The 18,545-nt window shown below is 35.0% G+C and overlaps 1 protein-coding gene across 1 annotated transcript in view; it reads left to right on the top strand.

The window, feature by feature from the left end:
• The first annotated feature begins 335 nt into the window (after positions 1 to 335).
• CERS3 (ceramide synthase 3) overlaps positions 336 to 18,545 on the top strand; it is a 74,860-nt gene continuing 56,650 nt past the window's right edge. The window contains exons 1-2 of the mRNA XM_020963828.2: positions 336 to 508; positions 10,244 to 10,361. Coding sequence (XP_020819487.1) covers positions 336 to 508; positions 10,244 to 10,361 — 291 coding nt within the window. The remainder of the gene's footprint in view (positions 509 to 10,243; positions 10,362 to 18,545) is intronic.

The raw sequence follows: 18,545 nt of genomic DNA, 5'->3' as shown, positions 1-18,545 counted from the left end.
TAGTGGATAGAGAGCTGCCCTACAAACCAGTAGGTGTGAGTTCAAGTCTACCTATGGCATATGCTGGTGGTGTGACTCTGGGGAAGTTACTTTTAATGCTCTGGTAACTCTCTGAAACAATAACTTACAGAAAAGGTACCAACCTGCCAAGGTAATTTCTTTATTCAGGAATTCTCTATACCATTGAAATCATGAGTTGATAAAGTTTCAGTCTAGTTGATAATATCAACTTAGATGTATCTGTGTGAGAGGGAACTTATATCTAGTGCTCAGTATTTGATATGAACTTGTTTTTTTCTTATGGTATTGACTTATTCTTTTTCTCCTTCCTTAGAATGTTTCAAACAATTAAAGACTGGTTCTGGTTGGAAGAATTATGGCTTCCTCCCACAATGAAATGGTCAGATCTTGAAGATCATGATGGACTTGTCTTTGTAAAACCTTCTCATCTATATATAACAGTTCCCTGTGCTTTCCTCTTGTTGCTCATCAGATACTTTTTTGAAAGGTAAGTTGCATGTAAGTGTGTTTTGTTTCCTCCATCCACTTATTTTCTTTGTCTAAAAAAGCACTTTACATTTTATCTCATTTGATCCTTATGACAGCATTGTGAAGTAGATTCTATTATTATCTCTATTTTATAGATGAGAAAACTGAGGCCGAAGGAGGTTAAATAACTGGCAGATGACACAGTTGTTAAATACTTAAGGCATGATTTGAACTCAGGCTTTCCTGACTACAAGTGCAGTGCTCTATCCATTCTGCCACCTAGCTACTTAAGTCAAATGGCATTTTGTCTATAAAATCTGTGATTTTATATTTCTTTTACTGCAAAGGAAGGGAAATTTTATATGGGATATACATAATTATGGGAAAGAACATATCACTATTAGTTTATATTTTTTTCAAGCATTTTAAGCCATTTACTTTTGTTTAAGCAAGTTTTGTATTATTTACTACATGTAAATATATTGAAATACAGCCTTGTTTTTCTGTTTTAGTCTGAATTTATACAACCCCTTTTCTTTATATAAGGCGACCAGATGCTCTGGATTGCTTTGATCATTAGTGTTTTCTTCAGTGATAGCTCCAATTCTGTCCCAATTCTGTCTTCTTGCTCAGCAGTCATTCAGTTTCAGAACTCAAAATAAGCAACCCTTTTAGATGATCAGAAACTTGGAAACACAAACTGGGAAAGGAGACAAAATGATTAAAAAGGTGATATATGCATCTAAGACTGCTTTCCCTCAACCTTCAGTTACAAATTTTAAGGACTTCTAGTCTAGGATTAGCATTTCCAATCAGTATGACCTGATGCTTCATGCCTTATCACAACCATTTTAGTATGTAGCAAGAATAGCTATAATAACAGCAAGAATTTTTATAGCTCTTTAATATTTGTGAAGTGCTTTACAAATATGATCTCATTTTCTCTTCACAACAGCTCTGGGAGATAAATGCTATTATTACTCCAATGTTAAAGTAGAAGAAACTGAGGTAGACAAAGTTTAAATGACTCGCCCAGATTTTCACAGTTAGTAAGTGTCTGAGTAAGATCCTCTTGACCCCAGGTCTACTACTCAATTCATCTAAATGCCTAATATATGCAGATTTAAGGGTGATTTAAGAGGTGCGTAAGTTCAAGGCCCCTCAAAATAAACAAATTAACCCATGTTAAAATATAGACCCTTAAGGTACCAAGAAAAAATATCTGGAAGAGCTGCTTTACCTTTTGTTAATTATACACCATTTCCATGAAAGGAAAAAGCAGGGCATCCAGCAATCTCTCTAATACTTGTTTGTTCTCCTTCATTGTCAAAAAGTTAATCTTTATCTAATTAAAAGGATTCATTGTTTAAAAAAAGGGTCTATGTTCTCAGAAAAGGCTTGTGGAACAGTTCTACAGAAGCAGCTCCTGAATTGCCTTGCAGGATGGGACTGAATAGAGATCTGTGTATTTCATAGTTATCAAAACGTAAGAAGACTTTTTTTTTCTGGAAAATTTGCTTTAAAAGACCCAGACCTTAAATACACACACACATGCGCACACACACACACACACACACACACACACACACACAGAGACATATATACATAATACACTTTTGAATCTCCTATTATATATGTACAGTGTGTATATATGTATGTGTGTACACACATGTGTATGTATGTAATAGAAAGTTCAAATGTGTATTCTGTATATACACATATGTATATACATATTTATGCATGCATATACATATATACACAATATATACACATATATTTTTATGGGTGTGGTAGTGAAGACTCCCAAAATTCAGTAATATCCTTCCTCTTCCCCTCCCTTTTTTTTCTCTCTCCGTGGAAGTATTTAAAGAAAGCTCTGGATTCCTAGCTCCAATGTAGCTGGAACTTAGGGGGTGATAAGGATGACCCTGTGATATGGTTCTAAAAGAACAACCTTCAAACAATTAATCAAGTATTTGTTAACTACCCCTATGTGCTAGGCACAGGCAGAGAGGACAGGACCACTTTCCTGTAATTGGCTCTGATCATAGGATCGTACAATCATAGATTTAGAATTGTAAATGAAATTTAGAAGCCATATAGTTTAAACCTTTCACTTCACAGGTAAGAAAACTGAGGTCCAGGGAGATTAAACAACTTACTCATGGTGACACAAGTAGTAAGCATCAAAGTCAGTATTTGAACCCTGTTCCTCTAATTCCAGGGTCAATTCTACATTCAGGCTGGCTCCATTCCAAGTCCAAATTTGGTATTTTTTTCTAATATATTATGTAGCTTCAAACAGGATTCCATATTAGAGTCAGTAGTTCTATGATTCAATTTCTTCTTTTCTTCTTCTTCCCTCCCACCATATACCTTCTGTTGTTATCTTTACTCTTTGCACCATACAGTAGGCACTTAATGATTGCTTATTGACCTACATTATTCATAGTCTCACTGTCTCTACTTACCCCTTCCTGCCACCAGTTGGCTAACCTGATATTAGGTTGCTCTGAAATTATTCCACCACATTTTTTCTTTTTTATATTTTATTTTTCCCCAATTACATGTAAAATAATTTTTAACATTGATTTTTTTCTTGGCTTTTTGGTGAGGCAATGGAGGTTAAATGACTTGCCCAGGGTCACACAGATACCAAGTGTCAAGTATCTGAGGCTGGCTTTGAACTCAGGTCCTCCTGACGCCAAGGCTGGAGCTCTATACAATATGCTACCTAACTGCCCTTTTAACATTGATTTAAAAAAAATTGAGTTCCAGATTCTCTCCCTACCTCCTTACCTACCCTTCCCCTTCATTGAGAAGGCAAGCTATTTGATATATAGTATACATTTTCAGTCATGCAAAACATATTTCCATATTAGTCATGTTGTAAAAGAAAACATAACAAATAATAAAACAAGAAAAATAAAGAAAGTTTTCAAAAGTATGCTTCAATCTTCATTTATACTCTTTCAATTCTTTCCCTGGAAGTGGATAGCATTTTTCACTGTAAGTCCTTTGGAATTGTTTTAGAATACTGTATTGCTGAGAATCGCTAAGTCTTTCACAATTCATCATCATACAATATTGATGTTACTGTGTACAATGTTCTCCCGGTTCTGCTCATTTCACTTTGCATCAGTTCGTGTAAGTCTTTCCAGATTTTTCTGAGAGTATTCTGCTTGTCATTTCTTACAGCACAATAGTATTCCATCACAAACATATACCAAAACTTGTTCAGCCATTTCCCAATTGATGGAATTCCCTTTAACTTCCAATTCATTGCCACCACTAAAAGAGCTGCTATAAATATTTGTGCACTTGTAGATCCTTTTCCTTTTTGTTTTTTATCTTTTTGGGAAACAGACAGTAGCAGTAGTATTGCTGGGTCAAAGTGTATTCATGATTTTATAGTCATTTACTCTCCAGAATGGTTGAATCAGTTCAAAACTCTACCAACAGGGCATTAGTGTCTCAATTCTCCCACATCCCCTCCAACATTTGTCACTTTGCTTTTCTGTTATATCAGCCAATTTGATAGGTATGGAGTGGTACCTCAGAGTTGTTTTAATTTGCAGTTCTCTAGTCAATAGTGATTTAGAGCATTGTTTTCATATGGCTATAGATAGCTTTTATTACTTCACCTGAAAACTGCATGTTCATATCCTTTGACCAGTTATCAGTTGAGGAATGACTTGTATTCTTATAAATTTGCCTAAGTTCTCTATATATTTGAAAAATGAGGCCTTTATCAGAGACTTGATATAAAAAAGTTTTCAGAGTCATGATTACTGAGTATTTCCCTCCATCCTATTTTTCTTCCTGTTTATGCTTCTTTCTCTCCTTTCACCCTGTCCCTCCTCAAAGGTATTTTGCTTCGGATTACCTCCCCCTCCAATCTGCCCTCACTCCTATCAGCCTCACCCCTCACTTCTCTTTTTCCCTTCCCTTCCAACTTTACTGTACAGTAAGATGGATTTCTATGCCCAAGTTAGTGTATATGTTATTCTGTCTTTGAGCTAGTTCCAGCAAAAGCAAGGTTCAAGCACTGCCTCTCCCCATTTCTCCTATCTTCCTCTCCACTCTAAAAGGTCTTTCATACTTCTTTTATATCAGATAATTTACCCCTTTCTACCTCTCCCTTCCCCCTTCTCCTAGTACATCTCTCTTTTTCACCCCTTAATTTTATTTTTTTTTAGATATCATCCCATCATATTCAGATCACACCTGTGCTATCTGTCTATGTATATATACTCCTTTTAAATGCCCTAATAATGAGAAAGTTCTTAGGAGTTACAGGTATCATCTTCTCACATAGAAATGTAAACACTTTAACTTATTGAATCCCTTATGAATTTTCTTTCCTATCTACGTTTTAATGTTTCTCTTGAGTCTTGTATTTGAAAGTCGTATTTTCTATTTAGCTCTGTTCTTTTCATCAGGAATGCTTCAAAGTCCTCTATTTCATTAAATGACCATTCCCCCGCTCCCAAAGGCTTATACTCATTTTTGTTGAGTAGGTGATTCTTGGTTGTAATTCTAGCTCCTTTGCCCTCCAAAATATCATATTCAAAGCCCTCTGATCTTTTAAGGTAGAAACTGCCAAATCTTCTGTTATCCTGACTGTAGTTCCACAATATTTGAATTGTTTCTCTGGATGCTTGCAATATTTTTTCTGTGATCTGGGAGCTCTGAAATTTGGCTGTAATATTTCTGGGAGTTTTCATTTTTGGGTCTTTCAGGAGGTGATCAATTGATTCTTTCAATTTCTGGAAGATGATGTTAGGCTTTTTCTTTGATCATGACTTTAAGGTAGTCTAATAATTCTTAAATTATCTCTCCTGGATCTATTTTTCAGGTCGGTTGTTTTTCCAAGGAGATATTTTATATTTTCTTCTATTTTTTCTATTCTTTTGATTTGATTTTATTGTTTCTTGATGACTCATGGAGTCATTAACTTTCACTTGCCCAATTCTAATTTTTAAGGAATTATATTTTTCAGTGAGATTTTGTACTTCTTTTTCCTTTTTCAAGGAGTTCTTCTCTTTGATGAATTTTTGTACCTCTTTTTACCATTTGGCCTATTCTGTTTTTTAAAGTGTTATTTTCTTCAGTATTTTTTGTGTTTCATTTGCCAAGCTGTTGCCTCTTTTTTCCCCATTATTTTCTTGCATCACTGCTATTTTTTCCCCCAATTTTCCCTCTAACTCTCTTATTTGATTTTTAAATCCTTTTTGAACACTTTCAGGAATTATTTTTTGGGCCTGAATGCAATTAACTTTTTTTTTTGAGGTTTTGGATGTAGCAGCTTTGACATTGTTGTCTTTTTCTGAGCTTGTCTTGATCTTCCCTGTCACCATAGTGACTTTTTATGGTCAGATTCTTTTTTGTTTTGTTTTTTTGTTTTGCTCATTTTGCAGCCTGTTTATTGACTTTTAACTTTATGTTAAAGTTAGACTGTACTCCTGGGGTGGAGGAGGCACTATCCCAAGCTTTAGGTGTTTTGTACAGCTGTTTTCTAAGCTAGTTCTGTGTATCTGTAAGTTTTTAGTTCTTTCAAATATATATGATGTAAGGAGAGGTGTGGTCATTGTTCTCCTGGCCTGTGCTCTGCTTTATTAGTGACCACAATCATTCTTTTCCACCCTGGAGCTGTGACCAGGGTGCCTTCTCCCTTGTGGCTGCAAGCTCTGATGTGTCAGTGCCCCTCCTCCCCTAGGACTGTGACCCAAGACTGTGACTTGGATTGAGTGTGGGCAATGAAACAGAATCCTACACCCAGTGCCAGAAAAGGAATCTCTATAATCTCCTTCTGACCAGTTGTCTGACCCCCTTACTGTCTGTGGGCTGAGACTTCTGGAAAACTCTGCTGCCAATTCAGCTGACCCCAAGGCCTGTTGTTGTCTTGCTGAGGCATGGCCTTCTGCTGTCTTGCCAGGGCATTTTCTGTGCTAGACTGAGCTCCACTCTTAACCTGGTGAGACAGACCTTTCCTGCTGACCTTCTAAGTTGTCTTGGGCTGGAAAATTGTTTCACCCCATCCTTTTGTGGGTTCTGTTGCTCCAGAATTGACTTTGAGGCATTGTTTTAAAGTGATTTATAGTGGAATTTGGGAGAGCTCAGGTGAAAACCTGCCTTTTCTCCACTGTCTTGGCTCTTCCCCCATAACCACATTTTTGAAAAGGAATCAGATCTTAATTTCTAGCTTTATTGTATTTGTGTTCTGTTATTTCTACCTATGTAATCTTGCCTTTTCATACTTCATATAGCTGCCAAAATGATACTTCTTTCTCTTTATCTATTTAGATTTAGAAAATCTAAATCACAAATACTTTTTATTTTTTTCCAATTCAGAATTCTTTTCCCTCACCTCCTCTCCAACCCATCCCACAAATTAGAAGACAAGAAAAACAAAACCCGTTACACAAAATGATATTCTTAAAGCATTGCTCTGACCATTTCACTATTCTTCTCCAGAAGATTTGGTAGCTTCCATTTGCTTTTAGAATCAAATATAAACATCTCTGTTTGGCATTTGAAGCCCTTCACATAGTACCTGGCATATAGTAGGCTCTTAATAAAGTTTTTGACTGACTGATTGACTGACTGACTGTCTGAGTCTAGGCTATCTTTCTAGACTTCATATCCATTACTGCTTTTCATACTCCCTCTCACAAGTTACTAAATCTTGTTGTTTTTACCTCTGCAATGTCTTTCAGATCTCACTCCTCTAGTCCCACAACTACAAGTCTTCTTCAGGGTCTCATCACTTCTCACCTAGATTATTGCAATAGCTTCCTAATTGGTCTCCCTGTTTCACATTTCTCTTCATTACACTTCATCCCACACACCAAACAAAAATGGTTTTTCTTTCCAGTGACAGCTTTCTGCCACTAGGATGAAATACAAATGCCTATATTGAGCCTTCAAAAGCCCTATACAACCTGGCCCCAACCAATTTTTCCAGCCTCCTTGGACTTTATTCCCCCTCCCACATTCTCCAATCCAAGCAAACTGACCTCCCTGTTCCTCATGCAAGATACTTCATCTCCTTGCTTTTACACTAGCCATTTACCATGTCTGGAATGCCCTCCATCCTAAGGCCTGCCTGACAGAATCCCTCTCTTTTTAAACAGACTACTCAAGACCATCATTTATATGAAAAAGACTTTCTTGATTCCCCCACACCTATCCCCACTGCTCTTTACCTCCCTCTCAAACTTCTTTACATTTAAGTAGTTCATATTTATTTATTCTCTTTATGTTTGGTCTGCATATAATTATATGTGTACTTATCTCCCCCATTAGAATGGAATCTTTTTGCAACAAAGATTACTTCATTCTTTGTACTTGTATCTAGCATAATGCCTAACACATAATTGATACTCAATAAATACTAATCATTTGGTTGATTGATTGATTATTCAGGTCACACAATCTACCCTCCATTCCATCTCCTAGCCCTACTTTCACAGCCTGACCTCCTTCCTGGAGTGCCTTTCTTCCTCACCTCTGCCTATATTCCTACCCTCCTTAGAAAGCTTGGTCCAAGCACTCTCAGGCCCTTCCTAACCTAGCTTCTTCCCCATTATGTCACATTTACTTTGTTTACATTTTGTACCTACTTATTGTTGTGTCTCTCAATAGAATGTAAGCTTTTGAGAGCAAGAGCTGGTTTGTTTTTGCCTTGTATCCCAAAATCTAGCAAAGAGCTTGGCACATAGTGGGGACTTAATAAATGCCTTGTCAATGAGTTAATTTAGTAGAATGTAAATATATGTCCATATAAATATATTATAGAAATTTGATATATATATTTCCATCATTCTTAACCACAAAATAACTCCCCAAACCACACTTTATTTTTGTAGGCTTTTTTAGTTTCTAATGTATGTTGATGGTAGAAAGAACTGAAATAGAACATTGTATTTTCCCATTCCTTTCATTATAAGAATGCTATTTTCAGTTTTTAACTCTGGGCATATTCACTAAACAAGAAGAAAATTGCCTTTTATTATTATTTGATCTAATCCTGTAATTTTCATTGGGTTAAGAGAACCTGTAGTTTCATTAGCAAGACGGTATAGTGAAAAGAACAATATTTGAAATTGGAAACTTCAAATCCCAGCTCTGCTACTTACCTTGGGCAAATCAATTAACATCTCTGGACCTTAATCTTATCTGCAAAAGGAGAGAGTTGAACTCCATCATACAGTGGAAAGAGTGTAGGATTGGACCAGGGTTCAAATCTAAGCCTGGCCATTTATTACCTGCATAACCTTGGACAAGTCAATTAAGTTTCAGTTTCTTCTACAGAGTGAGGAGATTGGACTTGATGATCTTTGGTAGCTATTGTTCGGTGTCCTTTTTAGTTCCAGATCTATGATCCTATGAACTTTAAAATACACATACATGCGCTTATGCCAGTAGCTCAGAACTGGGTATAGTATGCCTGTCTCATGTTATCAAACAGTGAACTTGCATCTAAATCTTTTGCATTTTTTTATTTTGGCATCATCTTATATTTTTTAATTTTTGCTCATGTTTCCTAAAGGTTAACTTTCTGGGGGACAACAATTAATTAAACATTACTAAGGTGATAGTGTCAATTTATACTGGCTCTTTCTTTATTTGAGATATCGGATAAGATTTTGCCAGTCCCAGAGATGCATGTGTTACAGAATAAATTTCTTAATTGGAAAATTCCAGATTTTTTTTTATAAATGGACACTTATTTTGCAACTATGACACCTAATTCCTTCAAAGGATGGATGAAATAGTTGAAATTATTAAAAATTAACTTAAACCTTTGTTTGAAAGTTGTCAAATCTTAGGGGCAGCTAGGTGGCACAGTGAATAGAGCCCTGGCCTTGGAGTCAGGAGGACCTGAGTTCAAATCCAGCCTCAGACACTTAACACTTAGCTGTGTGACCCTGGGCAAGTCACTTAACCCAATTGCCTCACCAAAAAAAAAAGTTGTCAAATCTTGCCTTTCTTAGGAATTTTCAAGGATGTTTTAGTGTATTTTTTCATGTTTCTGAATTTTCAATTTTTAGTTGACAATATTAGGGCCATTTCCAAGGAAATTTTGGTTTGTTTGGAAGTTTGATGGCATATAAATCTGAGCAAATAGTCTTGTGAGTTTTCCTGACTTATTTTGCTAATCCCAGAAGTGTGAGTAAGAAACTGAACTAAATGACTGAATGTTTATTCCCATCTAAACCTTCTATCATTACACACAGTAAATCCTAACCTGCAGATCAGACTTAAAGTGCAGGGCCATTGGCAAAATTATAGGAAAGAAACTTGCCACTTAAAAATGCCAGAATCACACAGAATTTGGAAGAGTAACATACTAAATTAGTTGCATTTAAGCCATTATCATCAAAGGTAACCTTCTGGGAATAGAGCAATTATTTATTTTAATTATTGGAAATCATGGGAGTGAAACTGTAAGAGGCAATGCAACTGTTTATTTTAATTCCTGGACTTGCATATAAACATGTTTTGATTGCCACAAACTGCATTTCAAAATTGTGTTTAGTGTTTTAATGTGTTTTTTTTTTCCTTTTTAAGCTACTGCCTTTGTGCAAGTCCTGAAATGTTTCTTTCTCTGAACTTCTGCTATACAGATGTTTGATCCAGGCAAAGTCAGCAATAATACAAATAAATGACCAGCCTTTTGGTAGAATCAGGAAATTAAAGTTCCACTTTGAGGGCTAAGCTCTTCATTTTCTCTTTTATATTCTTACAGGTTTATTGCCACACCTCTAGCAAAGACTTTGGGCATAAAAAAGAAAATCCCAAAGAAGATTCAGCACAATCCTGTCTTAGAGAATTTTTTCATCCAGTCCACCAGGCAGCCTTCCCAAGTAAGCATATTAATTCTTAGAAGATAGCTTTTGGATTAGAAAACCTCAGCCTTAATGTTTTAATCAGGCATCCATAGTTTACCTCATCTGCTTGAGGAATCTATTCCAATTGACCTGCGAATGATTTGATTCATTTGGACTCTTTTCATTATCCTGCTGACAGGGCACATAGCATCCAAAACAAAATAAAAAGTGATGGATAAATGTTAATGGTTGATTTACTATAAAGTAATCAGTGTTTAAGGTAGATATCTTTAATAGTAAGAGGATAAGTTATATTGATCAAAAGCAGACATCCTTAAAACAAAATTAACTGGAACTTATCCAAGATTTCATGCCTTTGATTTGCAATGATGCCACATAAACTCATCTGAATGCTGAACCAGACCTTTTATGTCATAGGTCTGGTGACTTCATTTATAGTAGAAGAAATCTATAATTCTAGAGATGACTGACTCTATTGATCAACATGAATACATTATAGTTCAGACAAAGTAATTTCAAGAATATATTTTCACTTCTCTTACAAGTCCTCATATAAATCTGAACGATGATAAGACAGGCTTGAGCCAACCCTTGGTCTTTACGCAGAATTGACTTGTTTTGATCATTAAATGACATGCTGAGGATAAATGGCCTGGTAAGTCTGGGATGCTTTCCTCCACCAGCTCGCTCTGGGATATCCTTAACTCCCTGAACTGTCCTTTTATTTTGATTGTCTGTTTGATGTTGATAAGGTACATGGGTGGTGGTTTGGTTTCCAGTTCACATATTCCTTAAACTCCACTAATGTAAATGAAAATATATTATTAGAAATTAATATATGCTGAATCTTCTGTGTTTTGCTAATCCTGTTGGCAATACCTCTTTACCTGAGTCTCATGAGCAGCAGAAAATATTCTTTCAAGTTCAGTGACAGGTAATAGTTAAGGTGTTTTCTTGTTGTTGTTGAGTCATTTTTTAATCATGTTTGATTCTTCCTGACCCCATTTGGGGTTTTCATGGCAAAGATACTGGAGTGGTTTGCCATTTCCTCCTCCAGCCCTTTTTTCAGACGAGGAAACTGAGGCAAACAGAATTTAGTGACTTGCCCAAGGTCACACGGCTAGCTTACTAGCTTGTCTGAAGCTAAATATGAACTCATGAAGATGAATTTTCCTGATTCCAAGCCCAGTGTTCTATCCACTATACCACTTAGCTGCCCTGGTTAAGGTGTTGTCATTTTTGGCTCATTCGAAGGTGTTATGTGTGGAGTTCATTGTGAATTCTAAATATAAGGCAATCTCTTAACATATGATCAATAAATTGACAAAAGTACATAAAGTATATAAAATTGAAGCAACATGGAGCACCCTAGCAATATAAACATTTCCTCATCAGGCTATTGATTTTGAATATAAAATTTAACAAAGACTGATGGTGATGGAAAGACATATGCTTTCATTAGGCCTGCAAGTTCATCAAAGTTCTTTACTGACTGTGAAAAGATATAGCATAACATTAAGTACCTCACACATCCATTCAGAGTCTTCTATCTTGCAGAAGCATATTCAATGTAAAAGTTCAGTTATTCAGCTAACTGATATCATCAGTAAGAGTAGCTGGTATCTGTATAGTGCTTCAATGTTTATAAAACATTTTACATATATTTTTGCATTTGATTCCTGCAACAACCCTATGAGGTAAATGCTATTATTATTTACATTTTACAAATGAGGAAATTGAGGTTGAGAGAAGTTAAATGACTTATCCAGGCTCTCATTGCTAGTCAGTGTCAAAGATAAAATTTGAACTCAAGTGTTTCTAAATCCGTATCCAACACTCTGTCACATATTTTATTAGCATGTCCTGTAAGGACCATTCTAAACAGAGGTCTACCCAGGTTCCAGGAAATGAAACCATACTGCCTGCATCTGAGTTTGGTATTAGTGACAGACAAGGGTCAGGTGTTCTATAGAATGATGGCACGTATGTATATACTAAAGACTAGAGTCTCTTAGTGGCATGGAAGGAATCCTTGGCTTCTTGAAAGCTGCAGCAATGGAATACCAGTAAAGCTTTGGCTAATTTTGCCATACTGGAAAGGCTTTTAGAGAATGGTCTGTCAACAAGAGACTGTGCTTTTCAAGGAATATTCCAAGACTGGAGAAGCTCATTACCACCAAGTTGGCCCTGAAAATGATGAAATACAGTCATGGCAAGCCACGAAGCAAAAGAAAAATGTAGTTTTGGTTTTTTTAAGTCCTTCTAATTCAAATAGCCTAAGCCAAGCAGAGGTGATTCACTTCAACTTTAGTATATCATAGCTAACCAACAAACTGCAACAATGGAAAATGGTGGAGCTTTTTCTTTGTTTGTTTTGTTGGAAAGTGACAATTTCTGTGATTAATTTTAACAGCTTTAGACCATGGAAATAATATCATCTAACAAGAGCAGAATTTTAGTATGTGTAACAAAACCTTTGGAAGTGTTCTATTTTGATTCTGTGGCTAGCTTTAGGTCATTCTTACTATGAAAAGGAAAAATTATTTCTAGGAAGGGTATGATATTGGCTTATGTCAGTGGGGTGTTAATACTTGATTATAGAAGAAGGTAAACTAGTGGCCAGAATTATCCAAGTCATAATCCATCATGAGGTCACGAAATAACCAACTTGCTCTTACCTCAATCATGATTCTAACCTTGGTGTTTGGATTCTCATTTTTAATTGGGGGCTATATGAAATATAAATTTCATATATTTTTGTTATTACAAATAGTCATGTGATTAATCAGGTTAGTTGAATGTAATTATTTATCTTTTAAGAGGAAAAAAGAAAGTGGAGGCTATTTCAGAGGTAGATTCCTTATTAGGGACCTGAATCTATTTGGAATTTAAAAACTCAACTGGGCATAATTTTAACATAAGACATGAAGAGAAACATCATATTATCAGACATTTGCTCTGCTTACATGACTTGAAGCTATATGCCAACTCTAAAACAAGTTACTTAAGACATTGAATTATGAATAAATCTGGTATGTTACGCTCTTAGAATTTGGTTTGAATAAGTGAAAGTAAACACAACAAGTGGTAAAAGCAAAACTTAATGAGGTAAGTAGATTTGCTATCAAAAAGAAAGAAAAATTAAATTTTATCCAAAGGAAAACTTTGCAAATCAGAGGAATTAACCACATAATAGTTAAAGAAAATCTTTTCAAAAAGAGCATTCTGTTTATGGAATTTCTGAATTTTAGAGCTATGTGGGCCTTTAGGCATTATCTAGCCCAATCCCTTCATTTTACAGTAGGAAACAGAATCAGAGGGGTTATCATTTTATTAGGTCACATAGCTGGGAGAGCCAATTATAGAAAACTGAATTTTCATGTTCTTTCCATTATACAATATGCCTCTTTTCAGTAAAGAAAAAAAAATATATACATGTAGGATAGGTAGTAAACTTAAGATAGTAAATTAGTAGTTTCTGTACACAGCCTAAATTATTTGACAGTTCAGCATGATTTAATATAGCCCTAAATAGTATCATAAGTAATGGAATGAGACTTAAGCCCTATAACTTGAATTATAGTGACTTGAATAATATTATGTTGGAAGGAACTCACTAGCATTACATAGTCCTAGAGAAGACTGATTAGTGGTAAAAATAAATGAAGGGCAGAGATAAACAGAATACCATCAAGAATATGTATTGATACTTTGAATATATCATTCAAGGTGGGTGGTGGAAGTAGTTGCTCTACCACACCAAGAAGGTAACAGAGGACTAATTGATATCACCAATTTATGTTGTGAAATCAAGGCATTATTTCTGTAGCATCAGACTAAAGCCTATGTATGTTGGTTAGTAAAAAAATTGACCATAGTTTTATATCATTGGAGTTTAGGAAAACAGAATATAATGACCCAGTAGTTTATAATAAATGACCCATCAATATATTCATACATATTATCAAAAAGAGATTCAAAATACTTCTGCACATTAGCTTGGAAAAGATTATGTAGATAAAACTGTCAAATATATAGAAAGGGGAGTGCAAGGTTATTTGTTGGGTGTGACTGAAGATTTTGTTGTGATGATTCAGGATAGAATTATTACTTCTAAAAAGTATTGCATACATATAGTGATGAAAAGTTTGGCAACACGTACAGATTGTGTATGATGTGGCTTTGTGACTAGTGACAATGGAACAAAGTATGCACCACTTTGGCTACCATGGATTGTACTCATATAAATAATAATATTATACTAATACTACTAAAATCATACAGAGCAGCCAGTCCTCAAATGTGACTTGATAAATTAACACATTATTTAACACATATGAACCTAAGAAACACAGTATATGTGTATGTAGAGGTATATGTGCATACATATGTGTGTAATGTATATGTATATTAATGTAACTACTTCAAGATGTGTTGGGATAGTGCCATAATAACAGACCAACAATCCTAGCCAACACATCAAACATTCTGCTATTTGATAAAACTAATAATGCAGTGAAACTTATTGTGCTAGCAGTTTTACTTTGTAAAAACATCAAAAAACTTATGCTCCTTCCCCCCAAACCAATAAAATCCTTTCAACCTTCAAACCATCGATGTACTGCCATGGTAAAGGAGTTAAGGCAAATGTGGAAATAATAGTGGCTAGCATTTATATAGGGCTTTAAGATTTGCATGTTATCACATTTGATCTTCACAGAAACCCTGGTGCTTGGGGTCACACAGGTGATGTGTCTCAGGGAGGATTTAAATTCAGTTCTCTTTGGATCCAAATCCAGCACTGTATGCACTACTCTCAATATTGGTCTCAAATGAGAAGCTAAAAATAAAGGGGTTATCTTGAAGACTAAGGTGATTTCATGAATGGATCTGTAAGGGCATCATAGTTGTACAGTAATTGTGGTGTCAGCTCAAACATCTCTCTCTCTCCTCTTCTCCCCATCTGTTTATTGTTTGGAGTGGAGAGGAAATGAGTAGAGTGGATACAATTTCCACACTTCTATCTAGCTACCTTGGTACTGCAGAGTTTAGAGAAACTTTCAAGAGGCAACTGAACACATGCCAGATATGTTTTTCCACATTTCCTTACATGCTTCATAGGGATAGGTATGAGGACTAGATCTGTGCTTTCACTGGTTAGAGAACTCTCAGGTAGGGAAATTCTCTCTACCAGTGCAGGTTGTGATCTTCTGTGTAATTTATAATCTTGGAGAGCTGCCTAGAACAATAAGAGATTAAGTGACTTGCCCAGGGTCATACTCCAATATGTCAGAGGTAGAAACAGAATCCAAGCCTTCCTGGCTCTTAAATTAGCTCTTCATGTACTATGCCACACTGACTCTCTTTGTACGCTCCATGTTTATCATTTTTATTTCACTATATTAAATTAGCATACTCTAATGCAAATATTAAATATTGTCATAATGTCTATTTTTTTGTTATTACAAATTAAGCAGCTCTGAATACTTTTTGTACAGATATATTTTGGGGATAGGATTTTAGGTATGGTTTGAAAGATAAGATCTGTTTTTGGCTTGTATTCCATATTTACATATTGTTGTCCAAAGTGTTTCTTCTAGTCTGTAGTCCCATCAACAGTTTCCTCATAGCCCTGGCAATATCTCCCCTCCCTGCCAAGTTTGGTAGGTTTAAAGTGATATCTTAAGGTTGTCTTGATTTGCATTTTCCTGATTATTAGGGAATTTGAGCAAACTCTAATGGAGTTATTAAAGCTGTATTTCTTCCTTTATAAATTATCTATTAAGTTTCCACTGGAAAGTATGTATTATTAGTCTTATAGATTTCCATATATATTCTGGATGTCACACCTTTATCTGGCATATTTGCTGCAAATATTTTTGCAATGTTTCAAGCTATATAAATTTTGTATAATAATCCAACATGATTTTATATATCCATGTTATTCCAGATACTAAGTCATTTTCTTATAGTAGCGCATATTTCTCTTTCCCAAAAGAGAAGTAGGAATTGATTTCATCATTGAAATTATTTGGGAGAGGTCTAGAAATGTATCATATGTTACTGATTAAATATGAAAACAAATGGTCAATATTGGTTTGAGTTCACCCCAAGTTAATTTCCAGAATTGTTGAAAACTATGGTATAATAAAAAGAGTACTGGACCAAGAGTTAAGAGTTTTAGGACCAGATGTGCCACTAACTAACAATGACTTCTTGGAAAGAGCGTGGTATATTGAAAAGAATATGAAATTTTGACTAAAGACATCAAGATTTAAGTCCTGGCTCAAACTTAACTATCCATGACCAAAGACAAGTTATATAATTCTTATCCTCAGTTTAAGACAGACAACAAGTTATAAGAAAAAGAATGTTGTATTTGGAGCCAGAGGACCTGAATTCAAATCCCATCTCTATCATGTAATTTTGGGAAAGTCACTTAACCTCTCTGTGCCTGAGTTTCCTGTCTATAACATGAGGTGATTAAACTAGATGACCTCTAAGGCACTTCCAAATTCTAAATCTATGTTATCAAATTAATTAAACTTTCAAAACTTTAGTTACCTCATCTGCAAATGAGAAGGTTGGACTAAATAATGTCCAAGGTCCTTTATAGCTTTAAATCTGGGTTTCAATAACAGTATCTGTGAGGGGGTAATTAAGCATCATAACCTAAGTGTTTCTTAAGTTTAAAAAAATTCTTATTCTAAGTATACATACCTTCTGATCACTTTCACTAATGTGTGAAAATAGTACAAGTATTTTTTTAAAAAGCATTGTACAGTCTTCAAATAATTTAGATTTGTCTTTGTAGTGAATGACTTTTTCTATGTTTTATTTTTTTCTCCTAATACTTCTTTTAACTTTCTGTGGAAAAAAGGTGCTATAGTTTTTAAAACTTTATGAACCTTCTCATGCCCAAAGTGGTAATATTTTTTGTTTGTCCAATTACTCTCTGTTTAGTTTGTACAAGTATATCAAGGATCTGTGATTTAATTGATGTGGGCATTATTTCAATGATGCAACTAATAACCTCTCCATGACTTAGGAGATAGTTTTTAAAAGTTGCTGTGACTGAAAAATTTATCACTTTTTGGCAAATAAGACTCTCTGAACTAGGAAAAAAATCCTCCCACTAAACCCAAACTGAAAACCTTTCCAGCCTTTTTATCATTTGCCAGATCATGCATTATACAGATAACCTTTGAGAACCAGGGTCACTAGTATCCTGAGATAAGGCATTGGATGAGTACTTGAATGTAAATACAAAACTGCAAATTTTCTACCTGGCTTTTGTGGCACAGATTTTTATGGTTTTAAAAACTATGGCAAACTCAAATTTGTATTCCAGCATGTATATTGTTAGAAATTATTATTGGATTATAGATGGCAGGTCTTGAAGAAATACCTTATTTCTGAGAATCTCAGAGAAGTTTGTTTCAAGTGCAATTGGCATTAATTTACAAAAAAATTCTGAGCTCATAACTCAAAACATCCTCCTCAAGGTCATGCAGAAGGTTCCTAATAGAGTTTCCTATAGTTCCAGTACCATAACTAAAATTTAGTCCTGATTCTTCTTCTTTGTTTGAAAAGTATTTTATTTTTTCCAATACATGTAAAGATAATTTTAACATTTATTTTTAAAAATTTAGAGTTCCAAAATTTCCTCCTCCCTCTGTTACCTCCCCCCTCCCAGAGAGAGTGAGTAATTTTATATAGGTTATATATATACAATCATGTAAAACATATTGCCATATTAGTCATGTTGTGAAAGGAGAAACAGATCAAAAGAAAACACACACACACACACACGAAAGTGAAAAATAGTATGCTTTAATCTGCATTCAGACTCCATCAGTTCTTTCTCTGGAGGTGGATAGCATTCTTCATTGTGAATCCTTTGGAATTGTCTTGGATCATTGTATTGCTGAGAATAGCTAAGTCATTCATAACTAATCATCATATAATGTTGCTGTTACTATGTAAAATGTTCTCCTGGTTATGTTCACTTCACTTTGCATCAGTTCATGTAAGTTTTTCCAGGTTTTTCTGAAATCATCTTGTTTGTCATTTCTTTTGGCACAATAATATTCCATTATAATCACATACACAGTTTGTTCAGCTATCCCCCAATTGATGGGATCCCCTCAATTTCCAATTCTTTGATGTCACAAAAGAGCTGCTATAAATATTTTTGTA

This window comes from Phascolarctos cinereus, unplaced genomic scaffold (assembly GCF_003287225.1).
Source record: "Phascolarctos cinereus isolate Bilbo 61053 unplaced genomic scaffold, phaCin_HiC Scaffold_3;HRSCAF=262, whole genome shotgun sequence".
In the NCBI taxonomy this organism is placed as follows: domain Eukaryota; kingdom Metazoa; phylum Chordata; class Mammalia; order Diprotodontia; family Phascolarctidae; genus Phascolarctos; species Phascolarctos cinereus.
This window is presented reverse-complemented; position numbering and strand designations above follow the sequence as displayed.